The sequence below is a fragment of the Lathyrus oleraceus genome, chromosome 3 (assembly GCF_024323335.1).
Source record: "Lathyrus oleraceus cultivar Zhongwan6 chromosome 3, CAAS_Psat_ZW6_1.0, whole genome shotgun sequence".
Lineage (NCBI taxonomy): Eukaryota > Viridiplantae > Streptophyta > Magnoliopsida > Fabales > Fabaceae > Lathyrus > Lathyrus oleraceus.
In genome coordinates, this window is record NC_066581.1 from 223,863,593 (window position 1) to 223,890,671 (window position 27,079).

The 27,079-nt window shown below is 40.1% G+C and overlaps 1 protein-coding gene across 1 annotated transcript in view; it reads left to right on the forward strand.

The window, feature by feature from the left end:
• Positions 1-26,275, forward strand: part of LOC127130527 (uncharacterized) — a 144,190-nt gene extending 117,915 nt beyond the window's left edge. The window contains exons 3-5 of the mRNA XM_051059519.1: positions 23,049-23,119; positions 23,529-23,862; positions 26,220-26,275. Coding sequence (XP_050915476.1) covers positions 23,049-23,119; positions 23,529-23,862; positions 26,220-26,275 — 461 coding nt within the window. The remainder of the gene's footprint in view (positions 1-23,048; positions 23,120-23,528; positions 23,863-26,219) is intronic.
• Positions 26,276-27,079: the final 804 nt, after the last annotated feature.

The window sequence follows — 27,079 nt, forward strand, 5'->3', positions numbered from 1 at the left end:
CCTAACTCTCAATGTTAGGGTTAAGAGCACAACATACCCCATTCCAGTTGACTGTAAAGTCTAACCTTGCTTGAGCCTAATTGCTTGTGTATAGTGTGTGCTAATTGACTTGTTTGTCTGATTGTTTGTTTCATCTGTGCACATTTGCTTGTGTGCCTTTGTGCATTTATCATAATTAATTGAACATCATTGCATGATCATGATTCATATCCTTGTGACATCTTTGTTTCTCCATTGAGGATCCAATTGTAAGTCCATTTATTGGCCATTGTCTCCTATGATTTGGAAGGAGTCGAGTGTAAGACCATATATTGGCAACTTGTTTCCTTTTGCTTATTGCTCTTGTTTGCTTTTTGTATGTGAGGATTCAATTGTAAGTCCATGTTATTGGCAGTTGTTTCCCATGATCATCCTTTAGGAGATTGGAATAAGTCCATATATTGGCATCTGGTATCCTTGTTTGTTTTGTTTTAGGAGATTAGTATAAGTCCATTGATTGGCATCTGATATCCATGTTTGTTTTAGGAGATTGGTGTAAATCCATTGATTGGTATCCGGTATCCACCTTTATTTGTGAGATTGGTGTAAGTCCATTAATTGGCATCCGGCATCCATTTGCTTTGTTTATTGGTTATTGCTCATTTGCCTATTCCAAAGGAATCACTTGGATCATCTACATATGATCTCAAGAGGTGAACATCTAAGAAGTTTTACACTCCCTCACCCCCTCCCATTCTTTTGTTTCCTAAACCTTCATTTTGCATGTTAACCCAAACTTGAAATATTGTGCAAACATTATCATCTCTTTTCAAATTTGAGCTTTGTTTTCAGGTTGAACATCCAAGTTATATGGTTCATGATGCTCCATCATTTGAGCATTTGATGTCTACCTTTGTCTACTAACATTGTGTGTTTTGTAGGGTTGTTAACTCACTTGAGTTGGACTTGTGGCTTATGCCTTTGCTTATTGGGTTTGACTGTTGATATTGATGTTGTTTAATTGTCTGAGTTGTATACTGATTTGTTTGATGTTTCCACAGGTACATTAGTTGCTTAAGTTCATTTTGAACTTGCTTTTGCTTGGTTGCTTAACCACTTAGGTATAATTTCTCTTCTTCATGTAGTCTGGAAGACCTACTGTTACTTGGTAGGCACCTGTCTGAAGTCCTCCTTAAGAGGCAATGCTTGTGTTTGTTTATCTTTGTGCCAAGCAGGAAAAGTCCTTTGATAAGGCAATTGGCAGATAAAAGAGATGTGTAATCCATCTCCTGCTATTCAGTGTGTCATCCCTTTGCTCACATTACATGTTGATGCATTGTGGATATTAACCCAAGATCTATAGAGTCATTCTCTTGTGGAGAAGAGTTCCAACTTTCTGAACTCCCACACTTTCTGTTATTCAAAGCTCTCCCAGGCCAGGGATAAGAGCTATGAGACACACCCCTCATCTCCATTTCATCTGCTTCACCCTAACTCTCAATGTTAGGGTTAAGAGCACAACATACCCCATTCCAGTTGACTGTAAAGTCTAACCTTGCTTGAGCCTAATTGCTTGTGTATAGTGTGTGCTAATTGACTTGTTTGTCTGATTGTTTGTTTCATCTGTGCACATTTGCTTGTGTGCCTTTGTGCATTTATCATAATTAATTGAACATCATTGCATGATCATGATTCATATCCTTGTGACATCTTTGTTTCTCCATTGAGGATCCAATTGTAAGTCCATTTATTGGCCATTGTCTCCTATGATTTGGAAGGAGTCGAGTGTAAGACCATATATTGGCAACTTGTTTCCTTTTGCTTATTGCTCTTGTTTGCTTTTTGTATGTGAGGATTCAATTGTAAGTCCATGTTATTGGCAGTTGTTTCCCATGATCATCCTTTAGGAGATTGGAATAAGTCCATATATTGGCATCTGGTATCCTTGTTTGTTTTGTTTTAGGAGATTAGTATAAGTCCATTGATTGGCATCTGATATCCATGTTTGTTTTAGGAGATTGGTGTAAATCCATTGATTGGTATCCGGTATCCACCTTTATTTGTGAGATTGGTGTAAGTCCATTAATTGGCATCCGGCATCCATTTGCTTTGTTTATTGGTTATTGCTCATTTGCCTATTCCAAAGGAATCACTTGGATCATCTACATATGATCTCAAGAGGTGAACATCTAAGAAGTTTTACACTCCCTCACCCCCTCCCATTCTTTTGTTTCCTAAACCTTCATTTTGCATGTTAACCCAAACTTGAAATATTGTGCAAACATTATCATCTCTTTTCAAATTTGAGCTTTGTTTTCAGGTTGAACATCCAAGTTATATGGTTCATGATGCTCCATCATTTGAGCATTTGATGTCTACCTTTGTCTACTAACATTGTGTGTTTTGTAGGGTTGTTAACTCACTTGAGTTGGACTTGTGGCTTATGCCTTTGCTTATTGGGTTTGACTGTTGATATTGATGTTGTTTAATTGTCTGAGTTGTATACTGATTTGTTTGATGTTTCCACAGGTACATTAGTTGCTTAAGTTCATTTTGAACTTGCTTTTGCTTGGTTGCTTAACCACTTAGGTATAATTTCTCTTCTTCATGTAGTCTGGAAGACCTACTGTTACTTGGTAGGCACCTGTCTGAAGTCCTCCTTAAGAGGCAATGCTTGTGTTTGTTTATCTTTGTGCCAAGCAGGAAAAGTCCTTTGATAAGGCAATTGGCAGATAAAAGAGATGTGTAATCCATCTCCTGCTATTCAGTGTGTCATCCCTTTGCTCACATTACATGTTGATGCATTGTGGATATTAACCCAAGATCTATAGAGTCATTCTCTTGTGGAGAAGAGTTCCAACTTTCTGAACTCCCACACTTTCTGTTATTCAAAGCTCTCCCAGGCCAGGGATAAGAGCTATGAGACACACCCCTCATCTCCATTTCATCTGCTTCACCCTAACTCTCAATGTTAGGGTTAAGAGCACAACATACCCCATTCCAGTTGACTGTAAAGTCTAACCTTGCTTGAGCCTAATTGCTTGTGTATAGTGTGTGCTAATTGACTTGTTTGTCTGATTGTTTGTTTCATCTGTGCACATTTGCTTGTGTGCCTTTGTGCATTTATCATAATTAATTGAACATCATTGCATGATCATGATTCATATCCTTGTGACATCTTTGTTTCTCCATTGAGGATCCAATTGTAAGTCCATTTATTGGCCATTGTCTCCTATGATTTGGAAGGAGTCGAGTGTAAGACCATATATTGGCAACTTGTTTCCTTTTGCTTATTGCTCTTGTTTGCTTTTTGTATGTGAGGATTCAATTGTAAGTCCATGTTATTGGCAGTTGTTTCCCATGATCATCCTTTAGGAGATTGGAATAAGTCCATATATTGGCATCTGGTATCCTTGTTTGTTTTGTTTTAGGAGATTAGTATAAGTCCATTGATTGGCATCTGATATCCATGTTTGTTTTAGGAGATTGGTGTAAATCCATTTATTGGTATCCGGTATCCACCTTTATTTGTGAGATTGGTGTAAGTCCATTAATTGGCATCCGGCATCCATTTGCTTTGTTTATTGGTTATTGCTCATTTGCCTATTCCAAAGGAATCACTTGGATCATCTACATATGATCTCAAGAGGTGAACATCTAAGAAGTTTTACACTCCCTCACCCCCTCCCATTCTTTTGTTTCCTAAACCTTCATTTTGCATGTTAACCCAAACTTGAAATATTGTGCAAACATTATCATCTCTTTTCAAATTTGAGCTTTGTTTTCAGGTTGAACATCCAAGTTATATGGTTCATGATGCTCCATCATTTGAGCATTTGATGTCTACCTTTGTCTACTAACATTGTGTGTTTTGTAGGGTTGTTAACTCACTTGAGTTGGACTTGTGGCTTATGCCTTTGCTTATTGGGTTTGACTGTTGATATTGATGTTGTTTAATTGTCTGAGTTGTATACTGATTTGTTTGATGTTTCCACAGGTACATTAGTTGCTTAAGTTCATTTTGAACTTGCTTTTGCTTGGTTGCTTAACCACTTAGGTATAATTTCTCTTCTTCATGTAGTCTGGAAGACCTACTGTTACTTGGTAGGCACCTGTCTGAAGTCCTCCTTAAGAGGCAATGCTTGTGTTTGTTTATCTTTGTGCCAAGCAGGAAAAGTCCTTTGATAAGGCAATTGGCAGATAAAAGAGATGTGTAATCCATCTCCTGCTATTCAGTGTGTCATCCCTTTGCTCACATTACATGTTGATGCATTGTGGATATTAACCCAAGATCTATAGAGTCATTCTCTTGTGGAGAAGAGTTCCAACTTTCTGAACTCCCACACTTTCTGTTATTCAAAGCTCTCCCAGGCCAGGGATAAGAGCTATGAGACACACCCCTCATCTCCATTTCATCTGCTTCACCCTAACTCTCAATGTTAGGGTTAAGAGCACAACATACCCCATTCCAGTTGACTGTAAAGTCTAACCTTGCTTGAGCCTAATTGCTTGTGTATAGTGTGTGCTAATTGACTTGTTTGTCTGATTGTTTGTTTCATCTGTGCACATTTGCTTGTGTGCCTTTGTGCATTTATCATAATTAATTGAACATCATTGCATGATCATGATTCATATCCTTGTGACATCTTTGTTTCTCCATTGAGGATCCAATTGTAAGTCCATTTATTGGCCATTGTCTCCTATGATTTGGAAGGAGTCGAGTGTAAGACCATATATTGGCAACTTGTTTCCTTTTGCTTATTGCTCTTGTTTGCTTTTTGTATGTGAGGATTCAATTGTAAGTCCATGTTATTGGCAGTTGTTTCCCATGATCATCCTTTAGGAGATTGGAATAAGTCCATATATTGGCATCTGGTATCCTTGTTTGTTTTGTTTTAGGAGATTAGTATAAGTCCATTGATTGGCATCTGATATCCATGTTTGTTTTAGGAGATTGGTGTAAATCCATTGATTGGTATCCGGTATCCACCTTTATTTGTGAGATTGGTGTAAGTCCATTAATTGGCATCCGGCATCCATTTGCTTTGTTTATTGGTTATTGCTCATTTGCCTATTCCAAAGGAATCACTTGGATCATCTACATATGATCTCAAGAGGTGAACATCTAAGAAGTTTTACACTCCCTCACCCCCTCCCATTCTTTTGTTTCCTAAACCTTCATTTTGCATGTTAACCCAAACTTGAAATATTGTGCAAACATTATCATCTCTTTTCAAATTTGAGCTTTGTTTTCAGGTTGAACATCCAAGTTATATGGTTCATGATGCTCCATCATTTGAGCATTTGATGTCTACCTTTGTCTACTAACATTGTGTGTTTTGTAGGGTTGTTAACTCACTTGAGTTGGACTTGTGGCTTATGCCTTTGCTTATTGGGTTTGACTGTTGATATTGATGTTGTTTAATTGTCTGAGTTGTATACTGATTTGTTTGATGTTTCCACAGGTACATTAGTTGCTTAAGTTCATTTTGAACTTGCTTTTGCTTGGTTGCTTAACCACTTAGGTATAATTTCTCTTCTTCATGTAGTCTGGAAGACCTACTGTTACTTGGTAGGCACCTGTCTGAAGTCCTCCTTAAGAGGCAATGCTTGTGTTTGTTTATCTTTGTGCCAAGCAGGAAAAGTCCTTTGATAAGGCAATTGGCAGATAAAAGAGATGTGTAATCCATCTCCTGCTATTCAGTGTGTCATCCCTTTGCTCACATTACATGTTGATGCATTGTGGATATTAACCCAAGATCTATAGAGTCATTCTCTTGTGGAGAAGAGTTCCAACTTTCTGAACTCCCACACTTTCTGTTATTCAAAGCTCTCCCAGGCCAGGGATAAGAGCTATGAGACACACCCCTCATCTCCATTTCATCTGCTTCACCCTAACTCTCAATGTTAGGGTTAAGAGCACAACATACCCCATTCCAGTTGACTGTAAAGTCTAACCTTGCTTGAGCCTAATTGCTTGTGTATAGTGTGTGCTAATTGACTTGTTTGTCTGATTGTTTGTTTCATCTGTGCACATTTGCTTGTGTGCCTTTGTGCATTTATCATAATTAATTGAACATCATTGCATGATCATGATTCATATCCTTGTGACATCTTTGTTTCTCCATTGAGGATCCAATTGTAAGTCCATTTATTGGCCATTGTCTCCTATGATTTGGAAGGAGTCGAGTGTAAGACCATATATTGGCAACTTGTTTCCTTTTGCTTATTGCTCTTGTTTGCTTTTTGTATGTGAGGATTCAATTGTAAGTCCATGTTATTGGCAGTTGTTTCCCATGATCATCCTTTAGGAGATTGGAATAAGTCCATATATTGGCATCTGGTATCCTTGTTTGTTTTGTTTTAGGAGATTAGTATAAGTCCATTGATTGGCATCTGATATCCATGTTTGTTTTAGGAGATTGGTGTAAATCCATTGATTGGTATCCGGTATCCACCTTTATTTGTGAGATTGGTGTAAGTCCATTAATTGGCATCCGGCATCCATTTGCTTTGTTTATTGGTTATTGCTCATTTGCCTATTCCAAAGGAATCACTTGGATCATCTACATATGATCTCAAGAGGTGAACATCTAAGAAGTTTTACACTCCCTCACCCCCTCCCATTCTTTTGTTTCCTAAACCTTCATTTTGCATGTTAACCCAAACTTGAAATATTGTGCAAACATTATCATCTCTTTTCAAATTTGAGCTTTGTTTTCAGGTTGAACATCCAAGTTATATGGTTCATGATGCTCCATCATTTGAGCATTTGATGTCTACCTTTGTCTACTAACATTGTGTGTTTTGTAGGGTTGTTAACTCACTTGAGTTGGACTTGTGGCTTATGCCTTTGCTTATTGGGTTTGACTGTTGATATTGATGTTGTTTAATTGTCTGAGTTGTATACTGATTTGTTTGATGTTTCCACAGGTACATTAGTTGCTTAAGTTCATTTTGAACTTGCTTTTGCTTGGTTGCTTAACCACTTAGGTATAATTTCTCTTCTTCATGTAGTCTGGAAGACCTACTGTTACTTGGTAGGCACCTGTCTGAAGTCCTCCTTAAGAGGCAATGCTTGTGTTTGTTTATCTTTGTGCCAAGCAGGAAAAGTCCTTTGATAAGGCAATTGGCAGATAAAAGAGATGTGTAATCCATCTCCTGCTATTCAGTGTGTCATCCCTTTGCTCACATTACATGTTGATGCATTGTGGATATTAACCCAAGATCTATAGAGTCATTCTCTTGTGGAGAAGAGTTCTAACTTTCTGAACTCCCACACTTTCTGTTATTCAAAGCTCTCCCAGGCCAGGGATAAGAGCTATGAGACACACCCCTCATCTCCATTTCATCTGCTTCACCCTAACTCTCAATGTTAGGGTTAAGAGCACAACATACCCCATTCCAGTTGACTGTAAAGTCTAACCTTGCTTGAGCCTAATTGCTTGTGTATAGTGTGTGCTAATTGACTTGTTTGTCTGATTGTTTGTTTCATCTGTGCACATTTGCTTGTGTGCCTTTGTGCATTTATCATAATTAATTGAACATCATTGCATGATCATGATTCATATCCTTGTGACATCTTTGTTTCTCCATTGAGGATCCAATTGTAAGTCCATTTATTGGCCATTGTCTCCTATGATTTGGAAGGAGTCGAGTGTAAGACCATATATTGGCAACTTGTTTCCTTTTGCTTATTGCTCTTGTTTGCTTTTTGTATGTGAGGATTCAATTGTAAGTCCATGTTATTGGCAGTTGTTTCCCATGATCATCCTTTAGGAGATTGGAATAAGTCCATATATTGGCATCTGGTATCCTTGTTTGTTTTGTTTTAGGAGATTAGTATAAGTCCATTGATTGGCATCTGATATCCATGTTTGTTTTAGGAGATTGGTGTAAATCCATTGATTGGTATCCGGTATCCACCTTTATTTGTGAGATTGGTGTAAGTCCATTAATTCGCATCCGGCATCCATTTGCTTTGTTTATTGGTTATTGCTCATTTGCCTATTCCAAAGGAATCACTTGGATCATCTACATATGATCTCAAGAGGTGAACATCTAAGAAGTTTTACACTCCCTCACCCCCTCCCATTCTTTTGTTTCCTAAACCTTCATTTTGCATGTTAACCCAAACTTGAAATATTGTGCAAACATTATCATCTCTTTTCAAATTTGAGCTTTGTTTTCAGGTTGAACATCCAAGTTATATGGTTCATGATGCTCCATCATTTGAGCATTTGATGTCTACCTTTGTCTACTAACATTGTGTGTTTTGTAGGGTTGTTAACTCACTTGAGTTGGACTTGTGGCTTATGCCTTTGCTTATTGGGTTTGACTGTTGATATTGATGTTGTTTAATTGTCTGAGTTGTATACTGATTTGTTTGATGTTTCCACAGGTACATTAGTTGCTTAAGTTCATTTTGAACTTGCTTTTGCTTGGTTGCTTAACCACTTAGGTATAATTTCTCTTCTTCATGTAGTCTGGAAGACCTACTGTTACTTGGTAGGCACCTGTCTGAAGTCCTCCTTAAGAGGCAATGCTTGTGTTTGTTTATCTTTGTGCCAAGCAGGAAAAGTCCTTTGATAAGGCAATTGGCAGATAAAAGAGATGTGTAATCCATCTCCTGCAATTCAGTGTGTCATCCCTTTGCTCACATTACATGTTGATGCATTGTGGATATTAACCCAAGATCTATAGAGTCATTCTCTTGTGGAGAAGAGTTCCAACTTTCTGAACTCCCACACTTTCTGTTATTCAAAGCTCTCCCAGGCCAGGGATAAGAGCTATGAGACACACCCCTCATCTCCATTTCATCTGCTTCACCCTAACTCTCAATGTTAGGGTTAAGAGCACAACATACCCCATTCCAGTTGACTGTAAAGTCTAACCTTGCTTGAGCCTAATTGCTTGTGTATAGTGTGTGCTAATTGACTTGTTTGTCTGATTGTTTGTTTCATCTGTGCACATTTGCTTGTGTGCCTTTGTGCATTTATCATAATTAATTGAACATCATTGCATGATCATGATTCATATCCTTGTGACATCTTTGTTTCTCCATTGAGGATCCAATTGTAAGTCCATTTATTGGCCATTGTCTCCTATGATTTGGAAGGAGTCGAGTGTAAGACCATATATTGGCAACTTGTTTCCTTTTGCTTATTGCTCTTGTTTGCTTTTTGTATGTGAGGATTCAATTGTAAGTCCATGTTATTGGCAGTTGTTTCCCATGATCATCCTTTAGGAGATTGGAATAAGTCCATATATTGGCATCTGGTATCCTTGTTTGTTTTGTTTTAGGAGATTAGTATAAGTCCATTGATTGGCATCTGATATCCATGTTTGTTTTAGGAGATTGGTGTAAATCCATTGATTGGTATCCGGTATCCACCTTTATTTGTGAGATTGGTGTAAGTCCATTAATTGGCATCCGACATCCATTTGCTTTGTTTATTGGTTATTGCTCATTTGCCTATTCCAAAGGAATCACTTGGATCATCTACATATGATCTCAAGAGGTGAACATCTAAGAAGTTTTACACTCCCTCACCCCCTCCCATTCTTTTGTTTCCTAAACCTTCATTTTGCATGTTAACCCAAACTTGAAATATTGTGCAAACATTATCATCTCTTTTCAAATTTGAGCTTTGTTTTCAGGTTGAACATCCAAGTTATATGGTTCATGATGCTCCATCATTTGAGCATTTGATGTCTACCTTTGTCTACTAACATTGTGTGTTTTGTAGGGTTGTTAACTCACTTGAGTTGGACTTGTGGCTTATGCCTTTGCTTATTGGGTTTGACTGTTGATATTGATGTTGTTTAATTGTCTGAGTTGTATACTGATTTGTTTGATGTTTCCACAGGTACATTAGTTGCTTAAGTTCATTTTGAACTTGCTTTTGCTTGGTTGCTTAACCACTTAGGTATAATTTCTCTTCTTCATGTAGTCTGGAAGACCTACTGTTACTTGGTAGGCACCTGTCTGAAGTCCTCCTTAAGAGGCAATGCTTGTGTTTGTTTATCTTTGTGCCAAGCAGGAAAAGTCCTTTGATAAGGCAATTGGCAGATAAAAGAGATGTGTAATCCATCTCCTGCTATTCAGTGTGTCATCCCTTTGCTCACATTACATGTTGATGCATTGTGGATATTAACCCAAGATCTATAGAGTCATTCTCTTGTGGAGAAGAGTTCTAACTTTCTGAACTCCCACACTTTCTGTTATTCAAAGCTCTCCCAGGCCAGGGATAAGAGCTATGAGACACACCCCTCATCTCCATTTCATCTGCTTCACCCTAACTCTCAATGTTAGGGTTAAGAGCACAACATACCCCATTCCAGTTGACTGTAAAGTCTAACCTTGCTTGAGCCTAATTGCTTGTGTATAGTGTGTGCTAATTGACTTGTTTGTCTGATTGTTTGTTTCATCTGTGCACATTTGCTTGTGTGCCTTTGTGCATTTATCATAATTAATTGAACATCATTGCATGATCATGATTCATATCCTTGTGACATCTTTGTTTCTCCATTGAGGATCCAATTGTAAGTCCATTTATTGGCCATTGTCTCCTATGATTTGGAAGGAGTCGAGTGTAAGACCATATATTGGCAACTTGTTTCCTTTTGCTTATTGCTCTTGTTTGCTTTTTGTATGTGAGGATTCAATTGTAAGTCCATGTTATTGGCAGTTGTTTCCCATGATCATCCTTTAGGAGATTGGAATAAGTCCATATATTGGCATCTGGTATCCTTGTTTGTTTTGTTTTAGGAGATTAGTATAAGTCCATTGATTGGCATCTGATATCCATGTTTGTTTTAGGAGATTGGTGTAAATCCATTGATTGGTATCCGGTATCCACCTTTATTTGTGAGATTGGTGTAAGTCCATTAATTCGCATCCGGCATCCATTTGCTTTGTTTATTGGTTATTGCTCATTTGCCTATTCCAAAGGAATCACTTGGATCATCTACATATGATCTCAAGAGGTGAACATCTAAGAAGTTTTACACTCCCTCACCCCCTCCCATTCTTTTGTTTCCTAAACCTTCATTTTGCATGTTAACCCAAACTTGAAATATTGTGCAAACATTATCATCTCTTTTCAAATTAGAAACCTAGGCCTTAAGCCTTTGATTTTTCAAACTTCATTTTCATAATACTTCTTTGAATTGAATCCTAATCACACTTTGACCATCTTTTGTGAATAAATTCTAATTGATTAACTTCACTCATTCAATTATTTTGTGGCTTTGTCCATTCTTGATAAGTTTTCATACATTAGCCATAGGTTTGATTTATCCTAGTTGGTTGATGTTAATCTCACCTTTTGTCCTTAGTGATTGAATTGTAAGACTTCCTTGCTTATTATAGGGTTAACCCCTCACTAGCAAGTTGAAGCTTTTCTCATATGGTGGACTTGTTGTTTGTATAAGGTTGAGTTTTCTCCCGTGGATAACGAAAGACCTTAGGGCTTCTGTTTTAAAATGAACCCACTCATATTTTGGAAATCTTTTAGCCGAACTACGGCGTTTTGATCCTTTACCTTTTCATGGAAAGGTACGTAGGCAACGGGTTCATCCGTTCAAACACAAAAATAATAACTTGTATATTCTTTTCTCATCCCTTCATTCATGTTTGCACAATAAACATTTTCATAAACAAATAACATTTCATTTCAACAAGTGTGAAAAGGGCTCCCTAGGAGTACCTAGGATGTTTTGGGTGCCTAACACCTTCCCATTGCGTAATTTTACCCTTACCCAGATTCTCTGATCTTTCATTAGTTTTCTATGTGTAAAACTTCTTAGGCTTTTGTTCGCTTTTTAGCCATTCCTTTGGATAAATAAAAGTGCGGTGGCGACTCGATTCCTTGTATGCTTTGCTTTTGGTTTAATCAATAAATCATAAAGTGAGGAATACACCGCTACAGAAAAGTGGCGACTCTGCTGGGGACTACAAGCCTTGGTGGTATTGCCTACTTTTCACCCTTGTTGTGTGATATTGTTATTTGTTATATGACATATTTTTGTACAATTTGGGATAACTGTATTGATTGTAATGTTTGAATTGCTTGATATACAATTTCTGTTTGCTTGGTGATCTCTGTGAGATGAGTTTTATACCCGAACTCGAGTGCACCTTAGGATAGGAGAATGGCATAGTCTTGTCGACTGGTGTGGAGTATTCCTTAGCCAGTTGACTCGCGAGTCCATTCACTTGGTGGAGGTCATGTTGGATTAATAATGTCACACAAGTTATTTGTGGTTGGGCACTATACTTTCAATCATGTGCCTTAGAAGCCAAGGACCGTAGTTTACCAAGACCATCTTGGCCTATTTTAGGACGTAGTGCGGAGGTCGTTCAGATGTCAGTTCTGATGCGATTGTTACGTGATACTACACTCATAAAAGTCTCTCTTAAGAATATTGTTGGAATACGAGTATTCGTTCCTCCGATAATATCCAAGAGATGGGACGATGATTATGGAAACTTCTGGTAGAACATGTTTGGCAGGTTTAAACCCTAGTACATTCCCTTTGGGTGGTTCTTAACCGAGACTCCATGCTCGTGACTCTCAGCAAACCCGTGATTCATGGTTGAGTCGTTCAGACAACCTTAATATCAATGGAACCTGGGTGTTGATAAGGTGTAAATCCTAATCCACCAAAACGGATGATTGATATTAAGGATGTTTGAGCCGGTTCATGTACCGTTAATATCAATGAAACTTGGGTGTTGATAAGGTGAAAACCATAATCCACCAAAATGGATGATTGATATTAGGGATACAATGAGCTTTTCCATGACCTTTGTCTGGTGTGACTTGCTTGATCCTTGAGTGTGATTGTTGCATTCATGCATTCATCTACATTCATGTCATCAAAATTAGAAAATTTTCAAGGAACTTAAAAGGGTTTATTTGCAAAATTTTCAGACATGGAAAGACCGAAAAGGCATACCAAGAAGTACAGCTTTAGACAGCCTGATGTGAAAGAGTTAAGGAATCTGACATCTTATGTACTAGATCCCTTGGGTTTCAAGGCTCGGTATGGGAAGCTTCTGCCTCTGTTGACTACTCAGGTTGATGAGGGACTGATGAGTACTTTGGCACAGTTTTATGATCCTCTGTATCATTGCTTCTCTTTTCCGGACTTCAAGTTGTTGCCTACCTTGGAGGAGTATGCTCATCTTGTGGGTATTCCTATTCTGGATCAGGTGCCGTTCAGTGGCTTAGAGAGTATTCCGACTGCTCGAGAGATCGCGAACTTGTTGCACATAGATGATTCCTTGATTAAAGCTAATCTGACTGTCAAAGGTGGAATTCAGGGTCTTCCTTCCGAGTTCCTCATCGCTCAAGCTACTGTGTATGGGAAGGCCAGGAGTGAGGATGCCTTTGAGGCTTTATTTGTGCTGCTCATCTATGGGTTGGTGTTGTTCCCCAACATCGACAAATTTGTGGATGCGAACGCCATTAGGATCTTTTCAGTTCTTAATCCCGTTCCGACTCTGTTGGGTGATGCATATGTCTCTTTGCATCTGAGGAATGCAAAGGGTGGAGGAGTTATTGTGTGCTGTTTGCCTCTGCTGTATAAGTGGTTTATTTCTCACTTACCGCAGACGGTCGCTTTCAAGGAGAACAAGGGATGTCTACGGTGGTCTCAGAGACTTATGTCTCTCACTAATGATGATATCTCTTGGTATGATCGCGTGTATGATAATGTTCAGATCATTGACTATTGTGGTGAATTCCTTAATGTGCCTCTTCTTGGTACATGTGGTGGGATCAGCTACAATCCTATCTTAGCACGTCGTCAACTTGGGTTCCCCCTAAAGGATAAACCTCATAACATTATGTTAGAAGGTGTGTTCTTTCAGGAGGGTAAAGATCCCCAAGGCCTGAAAGCCAGGATGGTCCGCGCTTGGCGCAATATTCATAAGAAGGGTAGGAATGAGTTGGGTCCGAAAAATTGCATTGCTTTGGAGCCATATACCTCTTGGGTCAGACAGAGAGTTGCTGTGTACCTTATGTCGTATGATCATCCGAGACCTACACCGTTGGATGTGGCTGGGCCTTCAACCCTCCCCACCCAAGATGTAGAGGAGTTGAGAGAAGAAGACCTTTCACGTGCTTGGATTCGTGAAAGAGAAGAGTTGCTTCATCAACTTAAGGAAAAGGACACTCTGATTGAGTTTCTCGAGCATCAGGTGATCGATGATCCGAATGATACTTGGACTTCTCTGCTTCCTCAGTCTTCCAAATTCTGGAAGAGTGAGTATGATCGACTTGCAAAGGAGAAAGCGGATATGGAAGCAGCCTATGAGAGAGAGATCAAGAAGCTGTGTGCATCTCGTCTTCCAGCATCCCGAGCTTCTAGGGATCCATAGGATGTTTATTTTCCTTTTCCCTTGTAATGATCAAAAAATGTTGTACTTCTTTGTTCCAAATATATTTGATGAGATATTTTCCATATGCTATTAAATGCTTAAATATTCAAATTTGCAAATAAATGCCCTAAAGGTTCCTTGAAAATAAAATAAAGCATATGCACCAGCATTGCATGCATCATTTTGCATAAGCAGGTGTTGTTCTGGTCTTCTTGTCTGTAGCCTAACTCTGTGCTCTTCATTTATTTTGAAGACAAGCTGACTCACCGGTACTATACCAGAGCCAATTCTGCCAGAGTGATGGATCAACTTGAGCAAGAGAACAGAGAATTGAAGGAAGAGGTCGCTCGTCTGAGTGCTCTGATGGAGCAGTTTCTGTCTGCTCAAAACCAACCTTCTCCACCTCCTGCAACTCCTCCTCAGAGGATGGTGATATCTGAAGTCGTTGCTCCGACCGTGCCAGCTGCCAATGCTCATTTCATGTCTAATGCCATGCCAGCCGGGTTTCCGTGGGGTATGCCTCCGGGTTTCATGCCAGATATTCCAGCTCTAACTTTTGCTTCTATGCCGGCATCTAGCCCGGTCCTTGTTGCTGCTCCTCCTGTCGTGCATACCATTCACAGGGTAGACGACACCATCTATCATTCTGAGCCGTCTGAGGGCCCAGATGTTAATGAGAAGATGGATGCGATGAATGATCAATTCCTTGAGCTGCGTAAGGAATTGAAGACCCTCCGAGGGAAAGATCTGTTTGGCAAGTTTGCTGCTGAACTTTGCCTTGTTCCCGGTGTAAAGATCCCAATCAAGTTCAAACTGCTTGACTTTGAAAAATACAAGGGGAACACTTGTCCTCTCGCTCACCTAGTCATGTATGCCAGGAAAATGTCTACGCAAACAGATAATGATCAGCTTTTGATTCATTACTTCCAGGATAGTTTGTCCGGTACGGCTCTTCGCTGGTATATGAGCCTTGATAGTGCAAACATCCGATCCTTCAATGATCTTGGCGAAGCCTTCGTCAAGCAATACAAATATAATGTTGATATGGCGCCTGACCGTGATCAACTCAGGGCCATGTCTCAGAAGGATAAAGAGACATTTAAGGAGTACGCCCAGAGGTGGCGAGAGTTGGTTGCTCAGATTACTCCTCCGCTGGAAGAGAAAGAAATGACTAAGATCTTTTTGAAGACTCTTAGCTCATTCTATTATGAGCGGATGGTTGCGAGTGCTCCCTCTGATTTCACCGAGATGGTGAACATGGGGATGCGTTTGGAAGAAGGAGTCCGTGAGGGACGTCTGTCGAAGGATGAGAGCTCTTCTAAATGGTATGGGGCGTTTAAGAAGAAAGATGGGGAGGCACATGTTGTGCAGTCCCATGCTAAACCAAGAAGACCCTCTGTCAAGAGGAAGCCGGTACGTCATCAGCACCAGGTGGCTCATATATCACCTGTCTTTAGAGAGAATTCTCAGTATCAGCAACCTAATCAGCATCAGCATCAGCAACAACCTCAGTATCAGCAGCAACACCGTCCACAGCAACAGGCTTACCAGCCTCGTGGCAATACCAGCAATCAGGCCAATCTGAACTATGATAGGAAGAAGATCAGCTTCGATCCTATTCCTATGTCATACGCTGAATTGTATCCTTCCTTGTTGGAAAGGAAACTGGTTACTCCAAGGGATCCTCCAGCTGTGCCTGCGAACCCGCAGTGGTGGTATAAGCCAGATCAACACTGTGTTTATCATTCCGGTGCTCCGGGACATAATATTGAGAGCTGCTTTCCATTGAAGACTAAGGTTCAAGACCTTATGCGATGCGGTATTCTGAGCTTCGAGGACTCAGGCCCCAATGTTACAAAGAACCCATTGCCCGAGCATGGGAAATCAGTGAACATGGTCCAGGGGTGCCCTGGGAAGTACAAAGTCAAATATGTGAGTCATATTCGACAGTCATTGGTCGAGTTGCATCGTTTGCTGTGTCAGTACAGCTATATGGAGCATGACCATGACAAATGCCGCATTTGTTCGGTTAACAGACTGGGTTGTCGCCAAGTGCGAAGAGAGCTTCAAGAGCTGTTAGATGAAGGTACCATAGAGATTCTTCAGAATCGAAATGTTGATGAAGATGAACCAGAAGTCAATGTTATTTCTCCTGTGTTCAAGTTACCCGAGCCTGTTGTCATCTGTTATGATGGTAGCAAGTCGAAGGTCTCTCCTTCATTGGTGATCAAACCTGCAGGCCCTGTGCCTTATTCTTCGGATAAAGCTATCCCTTTCAGGTACAATCCCGTTGCTGTGGAAGATGGGAAAGAAGTGTTGTTGCCTTCAACCTTCGTGGTTAATATTGCTGATGTGAGCGGGTTGACCCATAGTGGTCGTGTGTTTTCTGCACCCTCGAAGCCTCATGTTGTTTCTGATTCCGTTGAGCGCCCGGTTGGGACTGCTGTGAATGTTTAGAATCCGGCACTTGTTGTTGCCAAACCCTCCTCTGTACAAAAGACTCCTGCTTCTTCTGTTGGCCCGAGTGGCACTGTGAATGAAGAGTGTGATGAGATGCTGAGGCTCATCAAGAAGAGTGAGTACAATGTTGTAGACCAGCTTCTACAAACACCGTCCAAAATCTCCGTTCTATCTTTGCTTCTGAATTCAGAACCCCATAGGGAGGCTCTACAGAAAGTATTGGATTTGGCCTATGTTGATCATGATGTCATAATAGAACAGTTTGATAGTATTGTTGCAAACATTACTGCTTGCAACACTTTGAGTTTCTGTGACGCTGATCTCCCTGAGGAGGGAAGAGACCACAACATGGCTCTACATATTTCTATGAACTGCAAGAATGACGCCATGTCCAACGTGCTGGTGGACACTGGGTCATCTTTGAATGTATTGCCAAAGACCACTCTTTCGAAATTATCATATCAAGGACCTCCCATGAGGCAGAGTGGTGTTGTTGTGAAAGCTTTTGATGGGTCGCGTAAGACCGTGATTGGGGAAGTTGATCTCCCAATCAAAATTGGACCAAGTGATTTCCAAGTTACCTTCCAGGTTATGGATATCCACCCATCTTATAGCTGTCTCCTTGGTAGACCATGGATTCACGAGGCTGGTGTCGTGACATCCACCCTACACCAGAAGCTGAAATTTGTCAAGAATAAGAAACTGGTTGTGGTAGGGGGAGAAAAGGCTCTCCTGGTTAGCCACCTGTCTTCCTTCTCGTATATTGATGCTGAGGATGAAGTTGGAACTCCTTTCCAAGCTTTATCTATTGCTGAGCCGATTGAGAAGAAGTCTCCTTCATTTGCTTCCTACCGTGATGCGAAACTGGCCATTGAATGTGGTGCAGTCGCTGGTTTGGGGAAGATGATTGAGCTTGAAGACAATAAATCTCGGGCTGGTATTGGCTATTCTTATGGGGCATTCAACGAGCACGGACTGTTCAAGAGTGGAGGCTTCATCCATGCTGATCAGACTGAAGAAGCTGCTACTATCTTGGAAGAGGATGCAGAGGATTTGAGCAACTTCATCATACCTGGTGGTGTCTGCCACAATTGGGTCGCTGTAGATGTTCCTACAGTCATTCATAGATCAGAGTAATTTGTTCACTTTGTTCAAAACCCTTCTCCCATGCCAAAAGGAGAAGTGATGACACTGTTGGCAGCATTTATATAATGATATTTCATTCAATTAATGCATTGTTAAACATTTGTTTTTCCTTTTGTTTTCACTTTTTGCTTTTGCATAATATCAATGATCACAAAAAACCCTAAAAACAAGAATAAAAGCAATCTTTTTCATATGCATAATGGTTTGCTTGTTTAAATTCTGAAGTTTTTCATTAACCAAAATCATTATGCAGGTTGATTCTAAAACCCATTGAACATAATGATCCAACGCCATCTCCCAATTTTGAATTCCCTGTATTCGAGGCAGAGGAAGATGATGTTGAAGAGATTCCTGATGAGATTACCCGTCTCCTTGAGCACGAGAAGAGGATCATTCAGCCGCATCTCGAAGATCTAGAAACAGTCAACTTGGGGTCTGAAGATTGTGTTCGCATGGTGAAGATTGGGGCACTTCTTGAAGAGTCTGTCAAGAAGGGGTTGATCAGTCTGCTACGAGAATATTCCGATATCTTCGCTTGGTCATATGAAGACATGCCGGGTCTAGATACAGATATTGTGCAACATTTCCTGCCTTTGAAGCCTGAGTGCGTGCCTGTGAAGCAGAAGCTCAGAAGAACTCATCCAGATATGGCAGTGAAGATCAAAGAGGAAAATCAGAAGCAAATTGATGCGGGGTTTCTGGTGACTTCTACATATCCTCAATGGGTGGCCAATATTGTGCCGGTTCCTAAGAAAGACGGAAAAGTCCGTATGTGTGTTGATTACAGAGATTTGAATAAAGCTAGTCCTAAAGATGGTTTCCCTCTACCACACATTGATATGTTGGTAGACAATACAGCTAAATTCAAAGTGTTTTCGTTTATGGACGGATTTTCCGGTTATAATCAAATCAAGATGGCACCCGAAGATATGGAGAAGACAACATTCATCACACCTTGGGGAACATTCTGTTATCGAGTGATGCCCTTCGGTTTGAAGAACGCCTGAGCCACGTATCAACGAGCTATGACTACCTTGTTTCATGACATGATGCACAAGGAGATAGAGGTCTATGTTGATGACATGATTGCTAAGTCCCGAACGGAAGTTGAACATGTTGAGCATTTGTTGAAGCTTTTTCAGCGTCTGAGGAAGTTTAGACTTCGCCTGAATCCGAACAAATGTACATTTGGAGTCCGTTCCGGCAAGTTGTTGGGTTTTGTTGTTAGCGAGAGAGGTATTGAGGTTGATCCTGCAAAGGTCAAAGCAATACAAGAAATGCCTGCACCCAAAACTAAGAAGCAAGTCCGAGGTTTTCTTGGCCGCTTGAACTACATTTCCAGATTTATATCCCACATGACTGCCACATGTGCGCCGATATTCAAGCTCCTTCAGAAAGATCAGTCTCATGATTGGACCGAAGATTGCCAGAAAGCTTTCGACAGTATCAAAGAGTATCTGTCTGAACCTCCGATCTTGTCTCCGCCTGTAGAAGGAAGACCTCTGATTATGTATTTGACCGTTCTTGAAGACTCGATGGGTTGTGTACTCGGTCAGCAAGACGAATCAGGGAAGAAAGAATCTGCTATTTACTACCTGTTCGCAGTGAATTTTGGCGAACAACCTCTGGTTTACCAAATCTTGTAGAATTGGGTTACTTGCAGGATCAACCACACAAATCCTAGGACATGTGCAGATCTAGATGGTCTTGAAGATGTCTAGAATCACTTTCATGTATTTCATTTTTGTTCTCTAAGTGTTTTACGTCGAAATATGTTGATTAAAACGTTAAGTAGATGTAAATTTAGCAAGATAAAGTAAATGGCGGAAAATAACTGACAAAATGTAAAGTGTCGAAAAGGAGAAAGTGCTGAAAGATAAATGACTGGAAAACATAAAAGAGATTTGTAAAGAACTTTAAACTTTATAAAATAAACTTTGAAGAAATTGGTGTTTGTTTACACATACATTTTCCAAATATGACTCTTTTCTCTCACACGGGTACTTTGAGCGTTTTCAGGAATTTTGTACAAGTAATTCTTCACACCCTTTTCTGATAACAACTACCCTATTTATATACAAATAACATAACTGTCACTAACGGTTAAATCCTAAAACTGTGACGAACGGCTTTCATCTTTTCGCCAGATGCTTCCACGCGTCTTCTGTCAAACGTTACAACTTTTTAAATTCAAATTTACACTTTAAGTCGAAACGACGTCTTCCTTTAGGATTTTTTGTCGAATTATCAAGATACTGCAATGTCTTCCATGTCTTGTCAAAGTACTTTTCTAGCTGCACATATCATGTCGAAATATCAAAGCTTCCATTTTTGTCGAAGTGTCGAGCCACACTTATCAACCGAATCGTTTTATCCCATGTCATCATTTGTCGAAACAGTCATTTTGTACACCAAATCTCATGGCGTCGAAAACGCACGTATACAAATTGCCCCCCAGCAAAGACGTTTCGATTGTTGTTCTGGAGAAACAGTCATTTGTTGTCAACCAGTGTTTTGATGCCATGTCATTTTAATCTTCATTAAATGCAAGTCTGATAATCTCAATTCCCAATGCAGGTTCATCATTACACTTTTTCCACAATGTCACGTCTAACCCACGTTCACAGCCTACTTCCATCATTTCCTCACATCATGGTCTCTTTTCAACTTCCACCTCTTTATCATTCCCATTAGAAATGGCCACGTGTCCCACTAACACCATTACCATCTAAAACGTTTCAACATCTTCTTCCTATAAATACCCATAAACCTTTTCTTTAAACCCTTTTCCGTTTCAGATTTCCTTTCCTCATACCCATTTCTCAAGCTTTTCACATTTTCTGAGAAATCTTCTTAAGTTCTTCTAGCAATGGCGCCTCAAAAACCCTCAAGCAGTAAACATTCCAAGAAGAAACAAGACTCAACTTTTCCTCCTGTGCATGATTTAAAAGGGCCAATGACCATTGGGAATCAACAGTATGTTCCGGAACCTCCAAATGAGAAAGAAAAAGACTGCATCTATAAATCTCAGGTACTAATCCCTGTTCTTATTTCTGGAAATTATCACGCTATGTTAGGTCCCCTTCCAAATCCAGAGATTAAACCAGAGTGTTTAAGAGAATTTTTTCCATCTTACTTTCACACAAAACCCATAGGTGTTGGAAGAAAACCTCAGCCTAAAGAGAAAGTTGTAGAACAAAAAGATGCATCGAGTTCGACGGATATTGGAGAGTTGGACTTAGCCTATTTGAACTATCCCAGGATTTTTAGAACTTGCCCATGGTCAAAAGATCCTTCTGATTACGTATCTTGGTTAGATAAAATCGAAAAAGTTAAAGGGCCTTTTTGGAAAGAGGTAGGCATTTTCGACCTTATCCAGTTGTCGAGAGTAGGACCCAATATTTGTCCAAATATGCTTTTGGCTTCTCTCTACTTTTGGGATAGTACTTACAACACCTTCCACCTTCCTTGTGGGATGGTTACGCCTACCCTTTTCGACGCAGCATCCATTGTTGGTCTTCATCCCAATGGTATAGATTTCGACCCTACTGTCTTAAATGAAGACACCATTGCTTTCGAGACTAGCCTTGCACCCTACTCCTTATTCATGTCCTATTATCACGATAAGAGCACTGCTGAAGTTTTAGATGTCGAACATATAGCTTTCCTAACACTGTGGCTATGCAAATATGTGTTCTGTTCTCGCTCTCTTCAAGTTGCCAAGAGATTTATCACCATAGCCAATCAGCTTCATGCAGGCACGAAACTATGCTTGAGCGAAATGATTCTGGCGAACCTTTATGAATCTCTGAGTGAGAGCGTACATTTTTTAAAAAACACCAAAACCCAAGGGAAGATCAACTTATCAGGACCTTTCTGGCTCTTGCAATTATGGCTCAATGCCACGTTTGAAGCCAATCTTCCTGTAGCACCAGAAATAGATGCAGAAGAAGTACAAAATAGGACTGTCGAATGGCCAAGATTAGTGCTAATAACGCCAACTGATGAAGGAATCAGCCTTCGACAGGCTTTTAAAAGCTATGTTATGATGTTTGCTAAAAGTCATCAATTTACTTCGACCATGGCACCTTTTGCTGATAGAAAAATCGGACCTAAGTGGTTTACCCAACAACTGCCCTTGGAGATGCAAAAGGACGAAAATACATTTCTGAATGTTTGGGAATCGTTCTTAACCCCTAGGCTCCTTTTTTCTTATCGTAACACCACTAAAAACCAAATTGCTTTGATAGGTTATCAACCCAACCTTGCTTCTAGACAGTTTGGTCTGATCCAAATCAAACCTCAACCTATATTCCCCAAAAAGGGGTCCATCATTTTTTATAACTCCCTTCACACTGAAGACGAAGGCAAAGAGCTGTCGAAGAAACTAGCTGATGATTCTCTCGACATTCGACCAGTTATTTTTCGACCATCATTCCTATGCACTCCTGAGTTTGATGAATGGTGGAAGGATTATTATTCCAACAAATTTTTCGACGTAGCTGCTTTTGCTACACATTTGACAAATGCTTTCGCTTTTGTGCAGGATCGGACCAAAAAAGGTATTCAACGACATATTAAGGAAATACAGAAATTTCAAAAATATTTTGAAACTGCGTATAGACCTGATGATCTTAGTCGAACCATATGCGAAGCAGCGGCTGAATTAAAACGCAAATTGACAGAGAAGTTTAAAAAACTGTCATTGCCTTCCAATCTTTCACCAGAGGCGCGCTATGACCTGGCTTTCAATTGTCATCCACCAAAGTTTCCTCCTTTGCCAACTGCTGACTTTGGGGTGGCGTTTGGTTTTCCACTTCCAGACTGGTTCCTTTGTGGGGATTTTATGAAAATTCTTCGTCAAAAGTATCAAAAACCTGCTGAGCGTGTGGTTCCGACTAAGTATCATCTGGGCGAATATCCAGGACACCTTCATATTGGAATAGAACACGTTCGCGTGGAAGATCCCATTCTTGAAGGTGTTCACAGAAAAACATGATTTTTCCTTCTGTTATTCTAACTGTCTTATCATGTCTCTCTTATATTTGTTTCTGAATTTTCTTTCTTTCCTTAGCCGTGAAGATCCCTGCTAAGAAAGCTGTTGTCGAAGCGACGCCCAGTACTGCTAAGAAGCCTTCGACAAAGGTACAAAACTTCTCTTCTTATCATTCATCTTCCCTTTTTCAAAACTAACTGGCTTTGGCCTGCATGACTAGGTAAGTCGAAAACCCCCAACAATCCAAAAGAGAAAGAGTGAAGAGGAGAAAGAAGAGGCTAAAGTCCCCAGTGAAGAGTCTGGTGACGAATCTCCAGAGTTAATCCCTCCCCCTCAGAAGAAGAAGAAACTCACGAAGGTCTCTTCCCAAAGATCTATCATTAAATCAACTAGGAAGGATTCTGCCAGTACTCCCCCTGCTAAACATCAGTCGAAAGATACAGAGAGTGGGAAATCCAGCTTTAATACTGAGATTCCCGAGGTAATTCTTTTTTATTTTGACAGCATATGTTCACCTTTCCTACATCTTTTCTTCTAAATCTTAGAATTTATTTTTAGGAACAAGTGGTTGTCGAAAGAACACCTGAGAAAATTCTGGAGGAAACAGCCCCAGAGGAAGATATCCCCACAAGTGACCACGATATGCAAACCGTAGGAGAATTCGACACTACAGTGGGTGAAGCTTCTGAAGATGAATCTCCTCCTCATCCAGGATTACATGTTGCACCTCAGGGTGATGATATTGAAATGGAGGTTGTGGTCGAAGATGATCCTGAAGATGGAGCTGCCAGAGATGAGGACAACCAGTCGAAACGAACAGAGGTTGAGCATACTTCGACGCGAAACACTCCACCTGCTCCTGACCGGGCCCAAGGGAGTGGCAAATCAACTGGTTCGACCAGTTTCTCTCGCGAGGAGCTTGAAAATCTCAAAGTGCAAAGACCTTTGGAGTATCTAAAAGCCATGCTTAGCACCCGTTTTAATTTTCAGGATTCTTCGCAGAGTAGTTCGACCACTTCTGGGGCAACTTCTGAAGCACCATCACTTGGCAACCTCCTGACCAAAATCAAAACGAAAATCCTTGATGTCGATTTGTTTAAAGTCTTGGAAGAAAATTCCCTTGCTCAAATTGGTCTTAAGAAAATTTTGAAGCAAGTGAATGTCCTAGAAGCTTCTGCTGAGATTGGAAGTTTTGTGATGGAGCTGATGACTCTCGTTGACTTGGCCACTGCAGATCTCCATCGTCAAAGGGATCTTACCAATCAAATCTCCTCCAAGTCTGAAACTCAAACTGCTGAATGGGATGCTGTTTCGACTTCGACCGACAAAGTTTCAAAATTGCAAAAGCTCTCCGAAACGTATGTCGAAGAAGTTGCTGCTTGCAATGACAATATTCAAAAATGGAAAACACAGATAGCAGCACTTCAAGAAAAGATCTCTCAAGAGGAGAAACGTAAGGCATCCATTCAGCAACCCAAGCAGAGCGAGATTGACGAAGAATTGAGGGTGGGTATTCGACATGCAGAGAAAGCCCATCAACTTAGTCAGGAGATTGAGACTCTCTCTACTCACAAAAGTCTTTGTGATCATCGACTCCAACTCCAGAGGCAGAAGTTCGCCACTTTGAAGGATACTTTTGCCAATTTTAATTTTTAGTCGAATTTATTTAGCAACTCTCAGCCCTTTGAGGCTTTCTTTGTAATAACTTTTGAATGCCATTTTTATTTGGCCCATCTTATCACACTTATGTTTTGCACTTATTCTGTTACTACTTTTACTTCCTGCAATATAGGCTTATATTTTTTCAAATACTTGCCATTTATTCTTAGGATTCTCTTATCCTTCTCTATTTCTTCTATTTCGTACGCGCCGTTCGAAAATGTTCTCAAAACCTGGAAACGTCCCTCCCATTTAGGAGACCACTTTCCCATCAATTTATCCTTTCGATCCATAGGAAGGATTACTTTCCATACAAGGTCACCTATTAAGAAGGTCTTGAATCTTACTCTCTTGTTGTAGAACCTTTCGACTCTCTTCTTTTGTCTTCTTATTAGGTCTAGCGCGCGCAGCCTTTCTTCGTCTAAATCAACTAGTTCGTCCATCATCATACTCCAATATGTATCTGATGGGATTTCATGATGCCTTTGCACTCTAACTGACTGCAGATATATTTCGACTGGCAAAACTGCATCATGTCCGTAAGTCAACTTGAATGGAGTCGAATTCGTTGCCTCTTTGGGGGACGTTCGACAAGCCCACAAGGCTTGATCCAAAGTCTTATGCCAATTTCTAGGTTTTTTCCCCACATGCTTCTTAATTAAGTTTATCACTACCTTGTTGGCTGCTTCAACTTGCCCATTTGCTTGAGCGTAGTAAGGTGTCGAAGTAAGGAGCTTAAAACCTGTTTCTTGCGCAAATTTCTGCATGTTTTTACCGGTGAACACAGATCCTTGATCTGTTGTTATTGTCTCAGGTATCCCAAATCTGTAAATTATGTATTTTTGGATAAAGTCTATGACTGCTTCTTGATCCACATTCGCCAATGGTATAGCTTCAGTCCATTTTGTGAAATAGTCTATCCCAACCAAAATGTACCTTTGTCCTTTTGAGGAAGCTGGTCGAATTTCCCCGATCAAGTCCAACGCCCATCCTCTGAATGGCCAAGGTTTTATAATTGAGTGCAACTCACTTGCAGGGATGTGGGGTATGCCTGCATGTACTTGACATTCCTGACAGCCTTTTGCGAATTCGACACAGTCTTTCAACATTGTTGGCCAATACATTCCTTGTCGAAATAATAGCCACTTCATTTTGTGACCTGCTTGGTGTGCGCCACACGCTCCACTGTGTACATTCGACAAGGCTATGTAGGCTTCGTCCTCACTCAGGCATTTCAACAAAACTCCTTCTGCAGTCTTTTTGAACAATTCATTTCCCAAAAGTACGTAACTCAAAGCTCTGTATTTTATCTTTCTTTCTGCTTTCTGATTTGGGTCTTGTAGATAATCCTTGACAGGCTTTCTCCAGTCTGTTATCCCTGAATCATCTATGTTGAATATCTCAAAGTTTTCTTCGTCACCGTATCCTAATCTTATTGACTCTAGATCTGATGGAGACAACTTGGTGGATACGACTCTTCTTCTGACTTCAATGGCTTCTTCTAACTTTTCCTTTGACACTTTGTATCCGGATGCTAGTTGGGCAAGATCGTTTGCTTCTTGATTCTCCAACCTGGGAATGTGCCTGAAGACGACATTGTCGAACTCTTTGAGAAGTCTGTTGGCTATTACAAAGTACATAATTAAATTTTCTTTCACGCACTTATACTCTTTCGTCAACTGCTTTATCACCAGTTCGGAATCACCCATTATTTCGACTCTCGTTGCCCCCAATTTCAACAAGATTTCAAGTCCAGCGATCAAAGCTTCATATTCTGCTTCATTGTTTGAACACATACTTTCCACTTTGTACTTGAATTTTGTTGGAATTCTGTCGGGAGAAATAATCAACATCCCAACGCCAGTTCCATTTTTATGACTGGAACCGTCGAAGTACAGTTTCCAAGGTTCTAATTCGACGTACTCCACATCTTCGTTTATAGAATGGTCCGCTATGAAATCAGAGACCACTTGTCCTTTCACCGCTTTTAAAGGCAGATATTTCAAGGAGTATTCTGTTAAAGCCAAAGCCCACTTTCCAATTCAACTATGTAAAATAGACTTAGATAACATATACTTTATTACGTCGAAATGGGAAGAAATATATATATCGACAGGTTTTATATAATGCTTTAATTTGATACAAGAGAAATATACACACAGGCATAGTTTTTCTATAATGCTATATCTAGTTTCGGCATCGTTCAGAACTCTACTGAGATAATAAATGGCCCTTTCGACGCCATTCTCATCTTCTTGACACAACATACTTCCTAATGTTTTGTCTGATGCCGAAATGTACAATCTCATACTTCTTTTTCTGCAAGGAGACATCAGGATTGGGGGATTGGCCAGGTACTCCTTGATTTTGTCGAAAGCCTCTTGCTGTTCTTGCCCCCATGCGAAGTCTTCCTTCTTTAGTCGAAGCAGAGGAGAGAAAGCTTGTGTCTT